At 45.6% G+C, this 17,250-nt stretch overlaps 1 protein-coding gene across 3 annotated transcripts in view; it reads right to left on the bottom strand.

The window, feature by feature from the left end:
- Positions 1 to 6,834: 6,834 nt before the first annotated feature.
- Positions 6,835 to 17,250, bottom strand: part of HEMK1 (HemK methyltransferase family member 1) — a 30,933-nt gene continuing 20,517 nt past the window's right edge. For all 3 annotated transcript variants that reach the window (XM_064156497.1, XM_064156498.1, XM_064156499.1), the window contains exons 5-11: positions 17,038 to 17,190; positions 15,049 to 15,113; positions 13,919 to 13,968; positions 13,169 to 13,274; positions 11,738 to 11,833; positions 9,930 to 10,043; positions 6,835 to 9,087 (exon numbers count right to left, since the gene is read on the bottom strand). In XM_064156497.1, coding sequence (XP_064012567.1) covers positions 9,051 to 9,087; positions 9,930 to 10,043; positions 11,738 to 11,833; positions 13,169 to 13,274; positions 13,919 to 13,968; positions 15,049 to 15,113; positions 17,038 to 17,190 — 621 coding nt within the window. In that variant the 3' untranslated portion in view covers positions 6,835 to 9,050. The remainder of the gene's footprint in view (positions 9,088 to 9,929; positions 10,044 to 11,737; positions 11,834 to 13,168; positions 13,275 to 13,918; positions 13,969 to 15,048; positions 15,114 to 17,037; positions 17,191 to 17,250) is intronic.

The following is a 17,250-nucleotide window of genomic DNA, read 5'->3' on the forward strand; positions in this document are numbered from 1 at the left end:
CATTTCTAAAACTCAAAATCTGGGACACAGTATCCTCATAGGAAATACAAAACCCAAACTATTTAATTCTGATTAAAGCGGAGTGGAGAGTGGGGAACAAACAAGCTTTACAGTGTCAGAACTTCCCAGGAAACAGCAATTCCTGAGGCTAGTAAGCATTAATTCTGAGAAGCCTGGGCAGGATTTGTTCCTAGGGACAAAGTCCAAGAGGATCAGGACGGAGGGAATTCTGCAGAGATCCAGAGCACAAACAGTAAGGTTATGGGAGGACAGGCACAGCTGGATGTGAGAGTGCTCCAGGGCTGAGCAGAGCTTTGGTGGAAGTGTAAGACACTACCAGATCAGAAAAGCAAGGAAAAAGGGGATTGTCTTCCTTCATCCAACCACTGCCTGCAGAAATGCAGCAGGCTTGTGGGGTAGAACTGTCAGGCTCCTGTGTAGGATGTATGCTGCTGCCCACAAATGGATGCTCCAGGCTCTACTGACAAGTGCCTACACCTTCTGGAGGGGTGCTCAGGGAAAGGTGTGGCAGCAGCAGCAGGATTGAGCCTCCCTTCTTGCTCTTCCAGACTCTGCTCTGCTTCCAGCAGCAGAGCAGGGCATCAGCAAGCACCAACTGCTGCAGATCCGATTTCAAGTAGGGCTTTTGTGCTCAGGGCACCAACAACAGGCTACAGGGCATTCATCTGGATGTCTTCCATCTTTTAAATTTTGTGCTCATGACTCATCATCTTTCATGCTTACAACCTGCCCTGGCCTTAATCCTGGCCCTACTTATTAACACAATTAATTAAATAATTTAGTGGCTAATTCAATTAAATCATCCAGCTTTCACAAGTTACAAAGGTCATCTCTCCAAAGACATTTTCACTCTTCAAATGTTGATGCCTATTTTCTTTCCTACATAGGCAATGACAGACAAAGAAGCCAAGAACTACTTCCATGCCCTGGTCTTTACTGCTGGTCAGTAGGGCACAGCATTGAGGCCCTGAAGCAGAACAGATGACTTCTTTGCTGGGCTTATGGAACTTACCGTGAAGCTTATTGCACAATTCAGGATCTGCATCACATGTTTGTGTGTGCACTGCTGAGGTGGAAAAAGTTGTGGTGCTGAACAAAGGGCTGCTGTCTGCTGACACATAAATGAGACAAAAACCCCACTGACCTAGAAGTTCAAGTACAAAATCTACTTTCAGCCTGAGTGCCTACTGCCCATACACATTAAATGAAGAACCCTTGTTTGAGCCAAGTGCGATTTTAATCTGCTGCTCTCAGGCAAGGAAGGTACATGCCAGAACCATGACTCCTACCTCAGCAACCCCCAGCAGCAGCAGCAGCAAAATCATGTGAAGAACAGCACAAGGCCTTTTAGATTAGGATTTTTCTGTTACGAGGTTAACCCAAATTATTCAGCAGAAAGAAATGTACCCATGCAAGCCAGCAATATTGGCAGGGGGAGAGTTAAACAAGAGATCAGCAAGGGAATAAAGTACTGAAAGTTTAGAGAGATGGAGCAACCTGTGAGAAAACCCAAGCACTACGACAATACAAACACACTGTGAACACAAAAGCTCAGAGGACTCCAGAGAAGCAGCAAATTCACAGGCAAAAGCACGGTGAGAAGGTCACTCCAGGTAAGTGGCAGAGCAAAGTAGAAAAGGAGAAAAGATTTATCAGCTTAACAGCCTCCAATGCCTGGAAAGGGATGCTTGCTTCACAGAACACAAATACCCTGACTCACCAGATGAGCCAACTCCAACCTAACTGCAGTGAGTGGGATGACTCCATCAAGGTCAACTGAGCTGTAACAGCTTACTCTGGATTTAGAGCTGGAACATCAAGCACTATGCAAACCTAGGTAATTAATTATAAGCCAAATGCCAGGCCAGGAATTTTGTAATTCAAGCCTCTTTCAACAACCCAAGCAACTGTGTTCATGGTCTAAACAGTCTTGAACCAATATTCCAGACAGCCAGTGAGGATTTGATGGAAGAAACCATTCTTCTACCAGCACTGCTGGGTACTGCAGCTCCTGCAGCAGCTCAGGCTGCCAGCTAAGGACTCCACTGTAGTAGCCACTGTCACTGTCATTATCAAGCTGACATCTTTAGGTTAATTTCACATAATAGTTTCTCCACCACTCCCTTCCTCCCCTATCACATGTGTCATGTGCAACATCCAGCTCTCGCAGTGTTCAGTAAGGGCTGTTCCAGTAACTGAGTGAAAATGATCCTGATGTTACTTCTCAAGACTGAGGGTCTCAAGACTGAGTATTTCTCTGGTCACACTCTCCTATCCTTCCTTCATGGAAACAGGAAGGAATGGCAATATTTATGTTCTACTCTGGAGGTACTGTCTCCCTGCCAAGTGACAGCTAGGACAGCTATACTGCTTAAAGAACCAGTAAAGGGAGAAAGAAGTGCAGCTAGAGCCAGGTTACCAGAACTGCCATTAAAAGCATTCAAGCCCTTTCTATGACTGCCATTGTGTTTCCTTTGCTGTGCCACAGTTTCTCACCACACATGTTGGCCCTGGATATTGAGATGACAAATTCTTCTTTGCCAAGGTGCAAATTCCAGGTGGAGAGATGAGAACCCCTGCAATGTCCCAGACATGGAAAGGATATTCTCAGAACATCCTGCCTGTTACAAAACCAAGGATGAAGCCTGAGACTATTGGTGCAGCCCTTTGAAATAAGCTGAACACAGAGCAAATATGAAATGAGGACAAGACCCCTTCCTCCCCAGGCAGTAGTTTGTTCAGATGCAGTTGTTAGCAGCTCTTCTGTCCTGTGGTAACCTTGCTTGTATAGGCATGGTTATCATCTTACCTCTGACAGGGTGGCTGCAACTGAAATAACATGTTGATGCCCACTCTTCCCCAAAACAGCAGGATGAGCACAAAAGACAGAAGAGTGACCACTCAGGTTTGCTAGTGAAAGAAGAAGATGAAGCAGATCTTTAGAGCTAGAAACTGCCACTTAAATCTACAGACGTTCTGACATCAACCATGTAAAGGTGACAGACCATGGAGACCACAGCATACTGCAGCACTTCTTGCCACCTGTCTGCAGTAGCAACACATTTGATTCTCCCACACTGTAAAAACAGCAGCTACCTTGTGAAGAGGCTGTAGTTTGTCAGCACTCTATAGCAGGCTGGTTTGTCTGCACATCACATTCTCACCATGCTCAGAGATGTGCTTCCTGTAGAAAAACCAGTGCTGGTAGTTTGGCTGTCTTCCACATCCTTTGGTTTTGGACTGGCAGCACGGGAAATCAGCAAAGAAAGTATGCTTGATCATGCTGCAGCAGGGTGGTGTGCCCCCTCACCAAGAAGCAGGTGAGATGGATTTCATAAAAGCTGACTCATTTTTTTTCTCCTGATGCATGTAATTGAAGGATAGGTTGCCACACAGTAGTCACAGTCCTTTCTGAAGTAACTGACTACTCCACATTCTCTAAGCTACTCTTACAATGTTGTCTGTAAGACAGCAAAGGGACATTATTCCAACTCTAACGGCAGGGAACAGAATAAACAATAATACAGCCAAGGTTAGGCTGTTTGTCACACAGAAGGGATCTGAATTCAGATCTTGTGAGTACCAGGATGGATCTGCTGACAAGTTTTCAACAAGTGCAGAGTTAAAGTTCCCAAAGTGGGCAAAGTGGACCCACAGCTTACATCTGTCCTAGCAAGAGCCGATGCAGAAGACAGTGCAAGTCACACCTGCTCTTGGGCACAGCTAGAATTACTCAGGCCTTGCCTGTGGGCAGAAACTACTGCAAACATATTTCCCTTACTTTGTCATCCCCACCCACTCTGTCCCCACACTGAAATTTATAGGCATGTGGATTTTCCTCAAGGCAGAAGGGGAAAAAATCTCAAGCAGTTTGCTCAAGAGTCCCTTGAAAAACAGTGGCTTCGCGAAAGCTTCAGTGCAGCTGCACACATCATACTCCCCAAAGGCCTGATCTCAGGATCCAGCCCAGAAGGAAAATCATCCTGGTATTCAGTTCAGCACAGCACACACAGGTTAGCATAATCACACCTCTTACTGCTAGCATGCTCCTTGGGCTGCTCCATTCCTTCTGCCTAGTGGGTAACATAATCTTTAGATACCCTCTCTAGAGGGTATCAAAAGCCCCAAGCAACATGAACAGGACTGTCTAGCAAACCACTTGTACGTCTACCCTCAGAAGGCTGTTCTGTCAGACCCACTGTGGCAGTGACAGACAAGACCAAAAAGCCCCAGGGCAGAGATCATACAGGTCAGGATCGCACAAGACAGCACCTCTTGCTTGCAGGCACATTTACAAAAGACTGCCCCGGGCTGGAGGGCAAATCCTGGGAACAGCTCAGATGCAGAGTCTGAACCTCGGGCATTCAGCTGAGCAGCACTCTCAACAGCCTAAGCCCATCTGGCACAGCCACAGGTGACTGCAAGGTAAGAGAAAGTTTGGTACAGGTCTGAATCTGCAACCAGGGCATGTTTTAGAACATCCTTGAGGCTACAGCAGCTTCTGCTACCTGTCCCAGGTGCAACAGCTGAATGCAGAGTGTGCTTTGGCCATACTCACAGGGCTGCGGGATGGCAGCAGGTAAACAGCTTCCTGTGTTCCCCACAGACTGAATAGACCTTACTGAGATTTGCATGCAGCTGCTAGACCAAAGTGAACTGTGACACAAACCTCTGCAGGGAAAAACATCTGAAATGTCTAACTCAAAGCACACCAAAACATCTGTGTAAGAGGAAATAGGCTGGAAATTGGATAAAGTCTTTCTTAATGCCTCATCATCTGTACAGATGACTGTAAGAGAAATCTTCTCTCACTGGGTATTTGTCCCTTTGGATGCAACCTAGAGTAGAAATAGTAGTTTATCAAAACTTACATACAGCTTTTGAAAATTTGCCCAGACAAACAAAATGTTAATGCAAGCTTTGGCTTGGTCTTCAGTGCTTGGGAAATTACTCCTTCCCCATTATAAGATGAGCTGTAGCAGCTCTGTTACTCCAGTCACCATAAGCACAAGTATCACCTGCAACATGTCTGAAGCAACACTGCCCTTCAGCACTCCTACTCCCCCTTTACCTCTCACAGGCAGGGAAGGAAGGATGTGCAAGCAGCCTACAGAAACAAGACAATATGGGTGTTCTTTTCCTTAGAAATGAAGATTGAGAGGAAACACGGGAACGGACTACTGCATGGAAGCCGTTCTAAGGAGACAAACAGCTGTTCTCCACCTCAGGACAGGACAAGTAGTCAGCTTTAAGGACAGCAAGGAAGACTAGGTACAAAAGGATATCTCTCTAGCAGACAGAGCAACAAAGCACCAGAACAGATTGCATGCAAAAGTCTTTAGCAGCACTGGAAGCCTTTTAGATCAAGCTGGGCAAATATTTGTCAGGCATGATGCAACCCAAGCTGATTCTTACCTGAACAGAGAAATTGGTCTAGGTGACTGTCAAGCTCTCTTCCAACCCATTTTGATCTATGGCCCTACATCAAAGATCTGTGTGCTAACTAGTAATCCATGCACATTTGGTCACCTGGGTTCCCAGGCAGCTCCTGTATCACCCTAATGGAATCATTCTGTGTCTGACAGCTCCTCACGTGGAAAAGAGTCTCAACCCTACAAGAGCACAGGCTCAACTGAGAGCACTGTGAGGATAAACACATTTCATTGACTCTCTAAGGTCCCAGAGAATGTCCCTTTCATCCCACATCTTAGGTGCAAGACTGAAAAACACAGGTGACACTTGCACTTCAGAGTGCTTACCTGGAAATTACAATGAAACAAAACTGGTACTCTGCCAATGTCCTCCATACTAGAGATTGCCCAAACCCATTAGGCCTGAAGGCCTAGGGGAGCCCCTGTTAGTGGGGCTTTGGGCCTCCCATTCACAGCACAAGGTACAACCACTATCCTGTATCACAGGCTGTGAAGTCCCCTTCCAGCCTCACTGCATGAGTCCCATGCTGAAACTCTGTTTTACTGACACAGGAGCAGAGGCTGAAGACCCACTTCACTGCTGCACTTGCACCAAAGCTATCCACTGACCCCAGCTCTCTGACCGCGACTGCACCATGCCCTCCTCCCCAGGCAGAAAGCAGCCTCCCCAGGCCTGATCTGCAACACTCACACAGCTAAGCTGGGACCACAGCACCATCTGCAGGGCTCTGCAAATGACCAAGCTTTTACCAACTCCTCTTCAGGAAAGGCTTATGTTAACACAGTAGGTACTCCACACCGGGTAACTCTCCAAAACACACACACGTAACCACACTCTTCAGGGCCCTGGAGGAAAACAAAGCCCCTTTCTTGAAAGCATTGCTTCAGGAAACAATTCACCATCTGATACTGCTCCAAAGACCCAGTCAGTCCCAGGAAAATGAATGTGTCAGAGACTGCATGACATAAAATGCCAGCTGAAGCCTTTGTGGCTTCAGGGAGCAGCTCTGCCTCTGCAGAGAGCTCCCATGCAGAGTACACTACTGCCTCAGCTGAGCCTTCTGCTCACAGGCAAAGACAACACAGACATGGTCCAACGCTTTAGCAAGGGCACAAGGAGTGCCTTGGGGTTCCTGAAAACCACCATCACTAAAGAGCTTTGCAGCTCTGTATCCAAACGAGCCCCGGCCAACCTGCACAGCAGTCTGGAGAACACACTGTGCTACACCAGCATGGCCACTCCAACCTATGTCTGGCAAAGGAACCAGTCCCTGTCCCTAGGCAGGAGGAACAGTTTTTCTCCATGCTTGTCTTCACGAGAAGGTCAGCAGCATCATGGGATTTTCCAAGGCAGATAACCACTATACAAGGCAATCCCACAGAAATCCCAGTGCTTTTATTATTGCTTTTGCTATAAACATAGGAGTTTAACACTTGTCTGACTGGATTAGGCTGCCTGTCTCACAGAGAAAGTGTCCTGCGTGGAGCTCAGGCAAGTGATGGATGGATGGTTCTGAGAAAAGGCAGGCAGCTCTCTGCAGCCCAGCCACCACTGCTCTGATGGAAATCCAGCTCCACTCTGCTACAAGGAACCAGACTGCCTCCTAAAGAATGCTCTGTGGTGCTGTTCAACAACATTCAATAGTCGGCTTTTAAAGCACCCTGCAGAAAGAAGCTGTTTCAAACACTGCTAAAACCCAGATTAAATCTGTGAACTCCTTTCTATAAACATCATCTGTAAAGCAAAGTCTCACAGACTGAACTGAAACAAGACCCTAAACTGTTGTAAAACCAACCCAAACAAACAAAAGAACATCTCTTGGACTCTAGCAAAACAGCTGGGAAATACCTGCTGGACCTTAATTTTCAAACCTTAGATCAACTGCACTTGAACTGAACGTTTCCAGTTCTCTCATTCCCTGGATTCTCTCTACTGTGTTTAACCAGGGAAAGGACTACAGATTAGAGAAGACTCATCCTTTCAAGTGAAGAGTGCATGGAACATGGCAAACTACTATGGTGTGAAGAGCAGAGAGGACAAATGCAGTGTGAGTGGTACAGTGGAGTGGAAAACCAGTCTGTGAACAGAGCTCTGAAAGCCCAGAGGGCGAGGAAAGGATCCAGCTGGAGACCTGAGCACCGGTACATCAGAGACATCTCAGTTATCTATGGAAAAGCAGAACCGGTGGCAAGAGTTACAGAGCCAATGACAGAGTGAAGAATGTGGGAGAGTTGAGGGGAAAGGGACCAGATGTTATCAGTGTTCACATAAAGCTCTCTGGATCTGCTGCAGCCTTCCAAACAGATGCAGTCCTACCTCATGTTTCTGGCTATGTACTCCCAGTCCAGCCTGGACAGAGGACCTGATATACCTCCGTGGTCACGTAGACTCTCTGGACACTTCCACTCCTACGAAGTGCTCACCCTCACTGGCCCAGTGGCAGCTTCCATTCAGACTGGCAGACTGGATCTTTTCCTTTGCTTGCTTTCCTTCTTTCCCTGGCTAGCTGAACTCAGGAAGGGACTTTGTAAATCAGGGAACAGCAGCAACAAGCAGCAGCAGCTTAAGTTGAATCCTGCCATTATTCAGAATGTCACAATAGTGACTGTCCATTGCAGAGACTTCTCTGTGTTGTCTCAGGCAGCCTCACTCTGAGTCACCCTTCCCAAAGGAGCATATCTCAGCTATTCCTACAGCTGTCAAATGTCTGAATCCTACTTCAAACTTCACTTGCTGTCAAATCCACCTCCCATTTTTGCAGCTTCTCCACAAGAACTAGTGGCCCTGGTCCATGTTGTAAAGTCTTGCATTTAGACACCTTACACAGAGCTTGGGCATTCCTATTCCTAGCAGAAGCAATGTGTGGGTGCCAGATGTTTCTCCAGGTTTGCCAGCATGTTGGAAAAGGGAAATGCACAGCAGTTCTTGTAAGTGAAAGACTATCTTTATCACAACGTTTTAATTGTTTCTGGCAGCATTCACCAAGTATCAGATTCTGTAGATTCAGAGGGTGTAATGTGTGCACTGATCTTTTATTGACACATCCCTTGGCAGGACTGGCAAACAAAGGCTGCTTTGCTGTTGGAGATCTACTCCAGACCATCAGGATGCGGCAGTGCAACTCAATGTGAAGCGTGCAGGTTAGTCATGGCCAAAAATCCATGTGCCAATATACATCAGAGTGTGGATCTATCATCCAGTCTATAAAAGCTTGTCTCAAGGCCAAAGGGAAAAAGAAAACAGAAATTCTTCCTGGGTAAATGGGTGAGCTGACATCTTGAGTTTATTTTTAATGAACGATCTGGAGCTGTGAACTCTGCTGTGCCAGGTCCTGAGATTAACGAGCCGCTTTAGCAGAGCAAACTAAAAAGCTGAATGCACCTCCCTGAGGAAAGGGAAACACTTCCATACTATTTGCTGAACTCCAGCACCTCCAAATGAAGTCTGGAAACAAAGGGGTCTGCCACTGTCCACAGTTCAGTGCACTGGGGAATGCAGCTGAGTTTCCTTTTGTCACGCAGAATTTTCAACAAGCTGTTCAGCAGGGTTCACCCACAAAAAGCATAACGTGGGAAGAGTTGTTTCTAGTACAGTTGTCATCTGCTTTGCTTTTGGATGTGCAGAAACCTAGGCCTGTGGGAAAATGAATGACCAGAGTTTAAATCATATGCCTCTGCCTCCATCCCCTAAATACAGCACCTTCCCAGTGGTGATAATTGCACCAGAACTGGTCACCCCCTCAGCACTGCTTACCTGCATCAGAACTCCTCACTCAGAAACACTTGCCAGGCTCTCTCAGGATACAGAATCATAGAATCGACCAGGTTGGAAAAGACCTCCAAGATCATCCAGTCCAACCTGGATGATCACTCAGCCCTATCCAATCAACTAGACCATGGCACCAAGTGTCCCATTCAGGGGTTTCTTGAACACCTCCAGGGACGGCAACTCCACTACCTCCCTGGGCAGCCCATTCCAACAGCAAATCACACTCTCTGTGAAGAGCTTCCTCCTAATATCAAGCCTATACCTCCCCCGGCACAACTTGAGACTGCTGCCCCCTTGTTTCGTTGCTGGTTGCCTGGGAGAAGCGATCAAGCCCCACCTGGCTACGACCTTCCTTCATGTAGTTGTAGACAGCAATGAGATCACCCCTGAGTCTCCTCCTCTCCAGGCTGCACACCCCCAGCTCCCTCAGCCTCTCCTCATAGGGCTGTGTTCCACGCCCCTCACCAGCTTTGTCACCCTTCTTGGGACACATTCCAGTACCTCAACATCTCTCTTGAATTGAGGGGCCCAGAACTCGACACAGTATTCAAGGTACAAACTTGAGATAGTTGCAGGGAGACCCTGTTTTGTTAAGGACTAGCTTCAGCTATAGACTTTCTCTGTGTTAACACATCAGAGTGAAGCATGCAATTGGCAAAGGACACAGGCCTGTATCTGAACAAAAAATCTGAAGGTCAAAAACTTACTTGCCACAGAAGTCCTTGTGAACAGCACGGAGGACAAGTGGTAAGTTAGGGTGTGCTTGTAGCCAGTTTTCTACCATATTTGGGTGCCTGGGATCCACTTCCAGAAACACGCTCCTGAAAGGACACATTTGGGAGTAAAACGTGGAGAGGTGCACATATTAAGGTTGCTAAACTGATAAAAAAGAAGGTACTTCAGGACAATTCCTAGCAGTGCAGAAAATAAGAAAGTCAAACAAACACAGTATCAAGCCATTAATTCTGAACAAGACAATAGCTGTCTCTTCAAGATGCAGATCCCCCAGCTGCCTTCTTCAGGGGAAAAAGTGTTGATCCTGGGGAGAATCCTTGTGGCACTCTGTGTGAGCAGTTAAACCCTTGTGTTGAGATGCAAGGATCCCTTTTGAACCCCATGCAGAGATACCACCAGCTCTCAAGTGCCTAGAAATCTAAGTCCAGAATGAAGTTATATGACGCAAATGGATGAGCACTGAGCACTGGCCTGGCAGCACAAAGTTTCTCTTTGTATAAGCTGTGTGACATTCAGTCCCAGGAGTGACAGTCACAAAGTGCAAGTTAGTGCACACACTTTCCCATAGTAAATGTCTCCATAAATCAGTTATGAAAACACTGCCAGCATTCAGACCTACAGTCAGGACTGTACAAAGGAGAGTGCAGCAGGGACAGGGGAGCTAATCATACAATCTCAGTCAGCAGCACTAGGAATAGGCCTGGACACTGCAGGACTATTTCCATCTCCACTGCAGCCAAGCTTTATGACACCAGCCCATTTCTGTGTCTCCAGTCCTGCCACAAGGTGGGATTGCCCCCCACCTTACAGGCACCTGGAGGTGATAGGACTGATTACAGCCTGTGACAGTGCAGCAAAACACAGCTTTAGTGGGCAAAGAAGAGAGGTCAAGCCTCAATCATGTGCTCTCCTGAGAATTTCTAAAAGGGCCCACACTGAATACTTGCTATAAATTCACCAAACTAACTACAAGCTGGGTGTGGGTCTCATTCCTGACCTTAAAAAACTTGCGCTCCTCACTGGGCTCCATTTTACAAAATAAGGAATAATGAAAGGAGAGAAAACAATTCTAACAAAAACCCAAGGGAGCAGTCTCTGCTGCTGGGAAGTTCTAAGGAGCATCTTCTGCTTTTGTGGTCATGCAAAGCATGAGGAATTAATTCTTCAACATGCAATACGCCTCTCAATGTTCCTCTTCTCAAAACAGCAGATTTTCAATGACCTCTCTCATGCTGGTAAAAAGCCAGGGATTTTCAACAGGATATGTGAATGCCCTGGCACAGCAGACTTTTAGTTGCCAGCACGTTGATCTTTAAGCAGAAAATGGATCCTACATGACAGGCACAATCAGCCTTGAGTATTAACCACAGAGAAACTTAACATTTAAGAATCTATCCTCAGTTATCTTCTTTCTCCTGGGATAGTCACCATAGTATTCTGGCACAATAAACAAGTTTCTCCTAATTAAAGAGTGGTAGGGAAGTAAAGATATACATCCATTCTCACAGAGTTCTGTATTGCTTCTCCTTCAATCAGTTATTCTGCTTAGAAAGTTGCTGCTTTGACCTGTAAAGATTCTCACTTCACTAATGACTATGAAACACCACCACTGGTCAAAGGAAGTTCATATCCCTTTATCAACCAGTTTCAAGCTAATTTGGCTTATACACATGACTTTCTTAAAGCGCTACCATTAATTTCTGCAACTATTCCCCCTTTGTCCCTTCCTGTATGAAAAGCAAACAAAAGACTTGAAGTTCAAACAGAGAACAGTGCTTACCCAGAATCCTTCAGAAGAGAAGGAGCCAGAGTCAGAATTGTTTTGATGACTCTCATACCATCATCTCCCCCATCTAGCGCATCAAGGTCCTCATAGCTGAAGTGTGGGAGTAAGAAGACATTAACAGCAATATTGATGTGGCTACAGCCCCACCCTTGAGGATGCACTGCCCTATGCTCCATGAAGAAAGGTTCAACTAATCCACCTCAGCTCCAGCACTACTACAAAGTTTTGGATTCTTTGATCTTGGGGAACTTTATATGGCTGTGTGTTTGCTAGCAACAGATGGGGTACAACTGACTCAGAAGGGGAGAAAGATCCTGGCACATGAGCTAGCTGGGCTTGTTGAAAGGGCTTTAAACTAGGCTGGAAGAGGGAGGGGGTTAAACACAACAGTACTAGAGACAAATCAAAGGCAGCTGAGGGTGGTAGGCCAGAGATAGGGATAAAACCAACAGCTCAGCTGAAGTGTATGTACATGACTGCATGCAGCATGGGTAACAAACAAGAGGAGCTGGAAGCCTTGGTACAAGAGCTGCTTGGTACATTCTCCTCTCCATCTAATAAGGACTGGAGGTTGCCCTTGCCCCTTCTCTTGCCATTAATATAGAAACATTTTTTATTCTCCTTAACAGCAGTGGCAGCCTAAATTCTAAATGGACTTTTGCTTCTCAATTTTTTTCCTACAAGACCTAGCAACATCCTTGAACTCTTCCTGGGATACCTCCCCTTTCTTGCAAAGGTGATACACCCTCTTTTTTGTCCTTAATTCCTGGCCCAGCAGGGGATCTTGGAGGTCTCTTCCAACCTGGCTGATTCTATGATTCTATGATCTGCTTTATTTCAACCATGCCAACAGTCAGATTGGAGCCAACTGGAATGCAGAAAGCTCGGCTTTCAGAATCTGCTCTGGTGCACATCTTGCAGAGAGTTGGGTGCAGGACTTGGTCCTGACACACAATACAATCAGTTCTGAGGAAGAAACAGCACACACAAAATAGCTTCACATCCCCAAAGAGCTTATTCATGTTTGTATGGGTTTCAGACAAGCACTGGGATGAGAATGGTTTGCAGCATTTCCACCCAGGGCTTTTCTTGCATCACAAGAAGTTGCTCAGATTATTTGTACTTCCTCTCATAAGCCCACATCAATTACAAGGAAAAATAAAAAGTTTAGAGAAAAAAATGTGCTGAAACAGTTTTGAATTGGCAATTTGTTAATTTCAAAGTGTATGCTTTTTCCACTTCTATAAATACCTAAAATCCTTCCATACTGTTTCAGACCAGTCAGCTGTTACATGTCATATAAGCACACCCACACTATGCACATGCATGCTGCATTCATGTGTTTTGGGAGCAGTCCTATGACAGAAATAGACAGAAAACCTTGCTTCAAGGAACAGGAGGAGGACAACCTATTTGTCTGGTTACCAGAGGATTTCTGTGTCCAAGGAAGCCATGTCTTCGTGGAAGACATATGGGGGATTACTGACTATGAAGTCTACAGGGCCCCAGAGCAGCAGCTGCTTCACAGAACCTAGAAAAGAAAAAGAACCACAACCAGGTCTCAACCATAGTAAATTTTCCTGTGAGTTCAGGGCCAAAATCTTACCCAGGAAACTGTCTCTCTAGACGCATGCCTATGCATGTCTGGCTCTGCTTTTCTGTAACAGAGTTGTGTGCCATTTCCTTTCCAGGATCACCTGGCCTGCTCCCTCCCACTTGGAATGCAAGAGATTTTCTCATATCCACAGCTGGACTTAGTGGAACATGTTACAAAGCAGAAGACTCTGATGCTCTGCAGCTCTCTGCCCATCTGGATCTACTATGATACTAAAGCAACAAGTGGGGTCCTTCTAACATCACTGAAGAGACAGGCATATACACAATTATCTAAAGCATCCGTGTCAGCACAGAATGAGTTACACTCTGTATATATTTGCCTTTCCCCAGTAACACTAGAAAGCACCCAGACTGCCAGCTCAGACACAACCTATGGAATCTCTGAAGGGAAAAGCTTCACTGGCTCACTTTTTACTTATCTTTTTCTGTATTAACTTCATCACCTTCCTGACATTTCCATCCCAAAGGACTCCCCTGACTGTCTCTCATGCCTGTCTCCCCCCCGTAGAAGTAAAAAGGAAGAAAGACAAAGAGGATTATAACAGTAAAAAGACTTACTGTATGAAATATCATGGTGGAGAATGTGGATCCTCTCCTGGAGCTGCAGCCTGTAAAATGTTAGATGCAAGAACAGACAGATTAGGAGGCATGTTTGTATGAATTCATGAACAGTACTTTCTACGAACAGATTACTAAATATCACATTTCATATCTGACACATGTATGCTCTACCCCACTGACTGCAGCGGATTCATTTCAAGCCACAATGGAAGCTCAAGATCTGCCAGACAGCCTGCTAGACAGTCACCAGGCTCCTTAAGAGGTTTCAACAGGAACCCTTTCTGAGCCTGCCCTAATTAATGCAATTATTGAGGATATAAACACACACTAGAGCTCTGAATCTTTTACAATGTCCACAGAGACTAGGATCCTAGACTCAAAAGCATGCTGAGATTCCAGCTCTGGGGTTTGCTATGTTAGTGACAGTCTAGAATTAGCTGAGTTAAGAAGAAACAGCTAAGTAGTTTCAGCCACTAGGAAGGACAAGGCCAACTTCATATGATTTGTCCTGTCTTCAGACACAAGATGTTTGATTCAGCATCTCTGAGCAGCCAGCCACAGCACAAGTGTCACCCAAACAGCACAGGATGCAGCAGCACCATTCTCAAACCCAAGGATGCTGAGGGATGCTACAATAGCACATCAGAGTGCAAGTGCTAGTTCAGCATGCAAGCTTGTATCTTGAGAAGCAATGACAGGAACAAGCCCAGTAACAGAGATATGGAGAGCCAAAGAGAGAAAGATTCAGGCTATACTTATCCTTCACCCTTTTAAGTGAAGTACATTTTTACTATCTGCTGTCTTGAGTTTCTCAAGTTCACAGAAGGTATAAAAGCAGTTACCATGAATCACTTTGAAAATCCTTGGAAGACAGAGAGCATGTAAGCACTACTGCTTTATTTAAGCTGCTGTCTTTGCAAAGCACATTCACAAGTCAAAGAAAAAAAAACCAAAACTGGTAAACATAAGCACATTTTTACCCCTTCCTGAATTCTTACACACTTGAGGAGCAAAAAATCATTCATTGGTTTCCAGTGGTGATAAATATGAACCACATGGACGTCCAAGTATTGAGGTCTTTCTCAACCAACCATTTGCAAAACAATGGGTAAAATGCAGGCTTATACCTATGTGTATTCTCCTTGGTGAGATCCACAGCAGCCTCCTCTTTATCCATAGCTATCACCAAGCTCTGGAACAGAAAAAAACCCAAACATCAACAAGTATTACATCAAGGTTCCTCATCAGACATGTTCTGCCAAAAAGGATATGCAAGATAAAACTGCCAATCAAGTGCTCACACATGGCTCCCAAAGGAAGAGCTCATGAAGAACACATCTCAGGGCATGGATGGGATCATGAGTCATTTCTAGCACAGCCATCCAAAACAGACAGGCTTCTGACCAAACAAACTCAGCTGAAAACAGTGGAGTCACTCTGACTCGTATCACCTGATACATTCATAGCTTGCAGTAGCATGAGACTTACTCTGGCTAGCCTGCAGCAGGCATAACTTAAAGGAAGATCATGCCACAGGCTTCTCCTCTAATGGGGACAGACTCCTTCCCAGCATTAACACAATCAGCTTGGATGGAAGCTCTGGCATTTTCCATCTACTTTGCAGACACATTTTGCCTAGTGACTCTCCTGCAGTCCGAACTCACTGCTTGAACTGACTGTGTGTACTTCACTCCGTGTCAAGTGTTTGAGAGTCCTCCAGTGTAATGTTAAGAGACAGGACTGCACAGAGATCTCTTTGACCTTCCATTCCACCTTGGAAAAGAGCAGGCAGAAGGCCTGACTTAGTTTTGCTTTGCTTAATGTTTTTTTAAACACAGATGTGTGCAAGTAGTTACACAGAGAAAGTACGCCTAGAGAAAGCAATCTGCATTTGGAGGTGACGGTGTGATCAATGACACAGTCTGCATCTAGCACCCACACACATGAAGCTGACTCTTGAGAGGAAGGACATAGCTGAGTTGATTAGTGAAAACTTGTCATTGTTTCCTCGCTACCCTAATGCCAAATTCTGCCTCAAACACTAGAGAGATCACACAGACTGTAAACTCCACCTAGCTGTCAGTGTGGCTACCACGAAGTCTAATCAGCCAAGGCCCCTTATTTCTCTGGGCACAGCAGTTTGTTTGCCAGCTGAGAAAGGACTGTTATCAGATACAGGGCCCCACCGACATGGCTCTTTAACTTAACAGGCAAAGAAAAGAGCATGAAGTACAGCTCAGGAAAACAGAGAAATTATACTTTGAAGTCAGGAAGTTAAGATCACTGGAAGGAGGAACACAAGCATCAACCTTTAATTCTTACATGTCAAGTCTGGTACTTCTACAAGATGGGGGCTTACCACAGCAGTTCTCATTCACGAGGAGGAACTGGTGGATCTGTAATTCTGAGGAAAGGGGAATAATATTCTCTAAATCACACACAGTGAGAACTTAGATTTGTTTCTCTTTCTGCTTACCAACAGTATCTCAGTGAGCATGTTACATGCTACAATAATCGGGGGCAAGAACAGCTTCAGTCACCCAGATCTCAGCCCCTTTTCTGCTCTTTTCTCTCTGTTCAAGAGGTGTGGTTGTCACTGGGCACAAAAGACTTCAAAAATGTGGCTTGGCAGTTGTGGCACTGTGACATGTTTGTCATATTGATCCCAAGTACTAACAACTCTGTACTCAGTCTCCTAGAGACAAGATCTTTTGAACCACAGCAAGGTGATTTTTAGAGACAACTGCCCCTTAAAATGGATTAATAAAGTGTGTGCCTATGCCTCATTCCCTCTTGTTCCCAGCCCAGGATGTAAGCTTAAACCAAAATCCACCAGTGTTTCAAGCTAAGGTGACTAATAGTGAGCCATGACAGATGAAGAATGAGCACATCTGCTTCATTCTTTCTGACTATGTCTCCACTGCTCCTGCAGGCAGCTGGGGAGAGCAATTCCTAAATATATTCCTCTTCTACGTAGTATGAACTTCTAGAACCTGCCAGAGACCTTAGCTGCTGAAGTCCCATCAGAGCAAAGAGTTTTGTCTGTGAAGTCTCAGTGAAGACTAGCAGAGTGTGATTGTTCAGTATCACAGGCATCAGCACTGAGAAAAGCTCACCTGTGGCAGTTTGCACAACAGACTTAGGGCAATTGCTCCAGAGCCACAGCCGATCTCCATGATCACAGGGTGGGGGACAGAAACTGGGAAGCGGAGGCCTGAATTCTTCTCACATTTCCGAGCTTCTTCCTCCACAACAAGAGAAACAAGATCCTAACAGAAAAGAAACAGACCCACAAACAACAGTTTTCTAAGGGAGCTGTTTGGACTCAT

Source organism: Pogoniulus pusillus, chromosome 16, assembly GCF_015220805.1.
Source record: "Pogoniulus pusillus isolate bPogPus1 chromosome 16, bPogPus1.pri, whole genome shotgun sequence".
NCBI classification, from domain to species: domain Eukaryota; kingdom Metazoa; phylum Chordata; class Aves; order Piciformes; family Lybiidae; genus Pogoniulus; species Pogoniulus pusillus.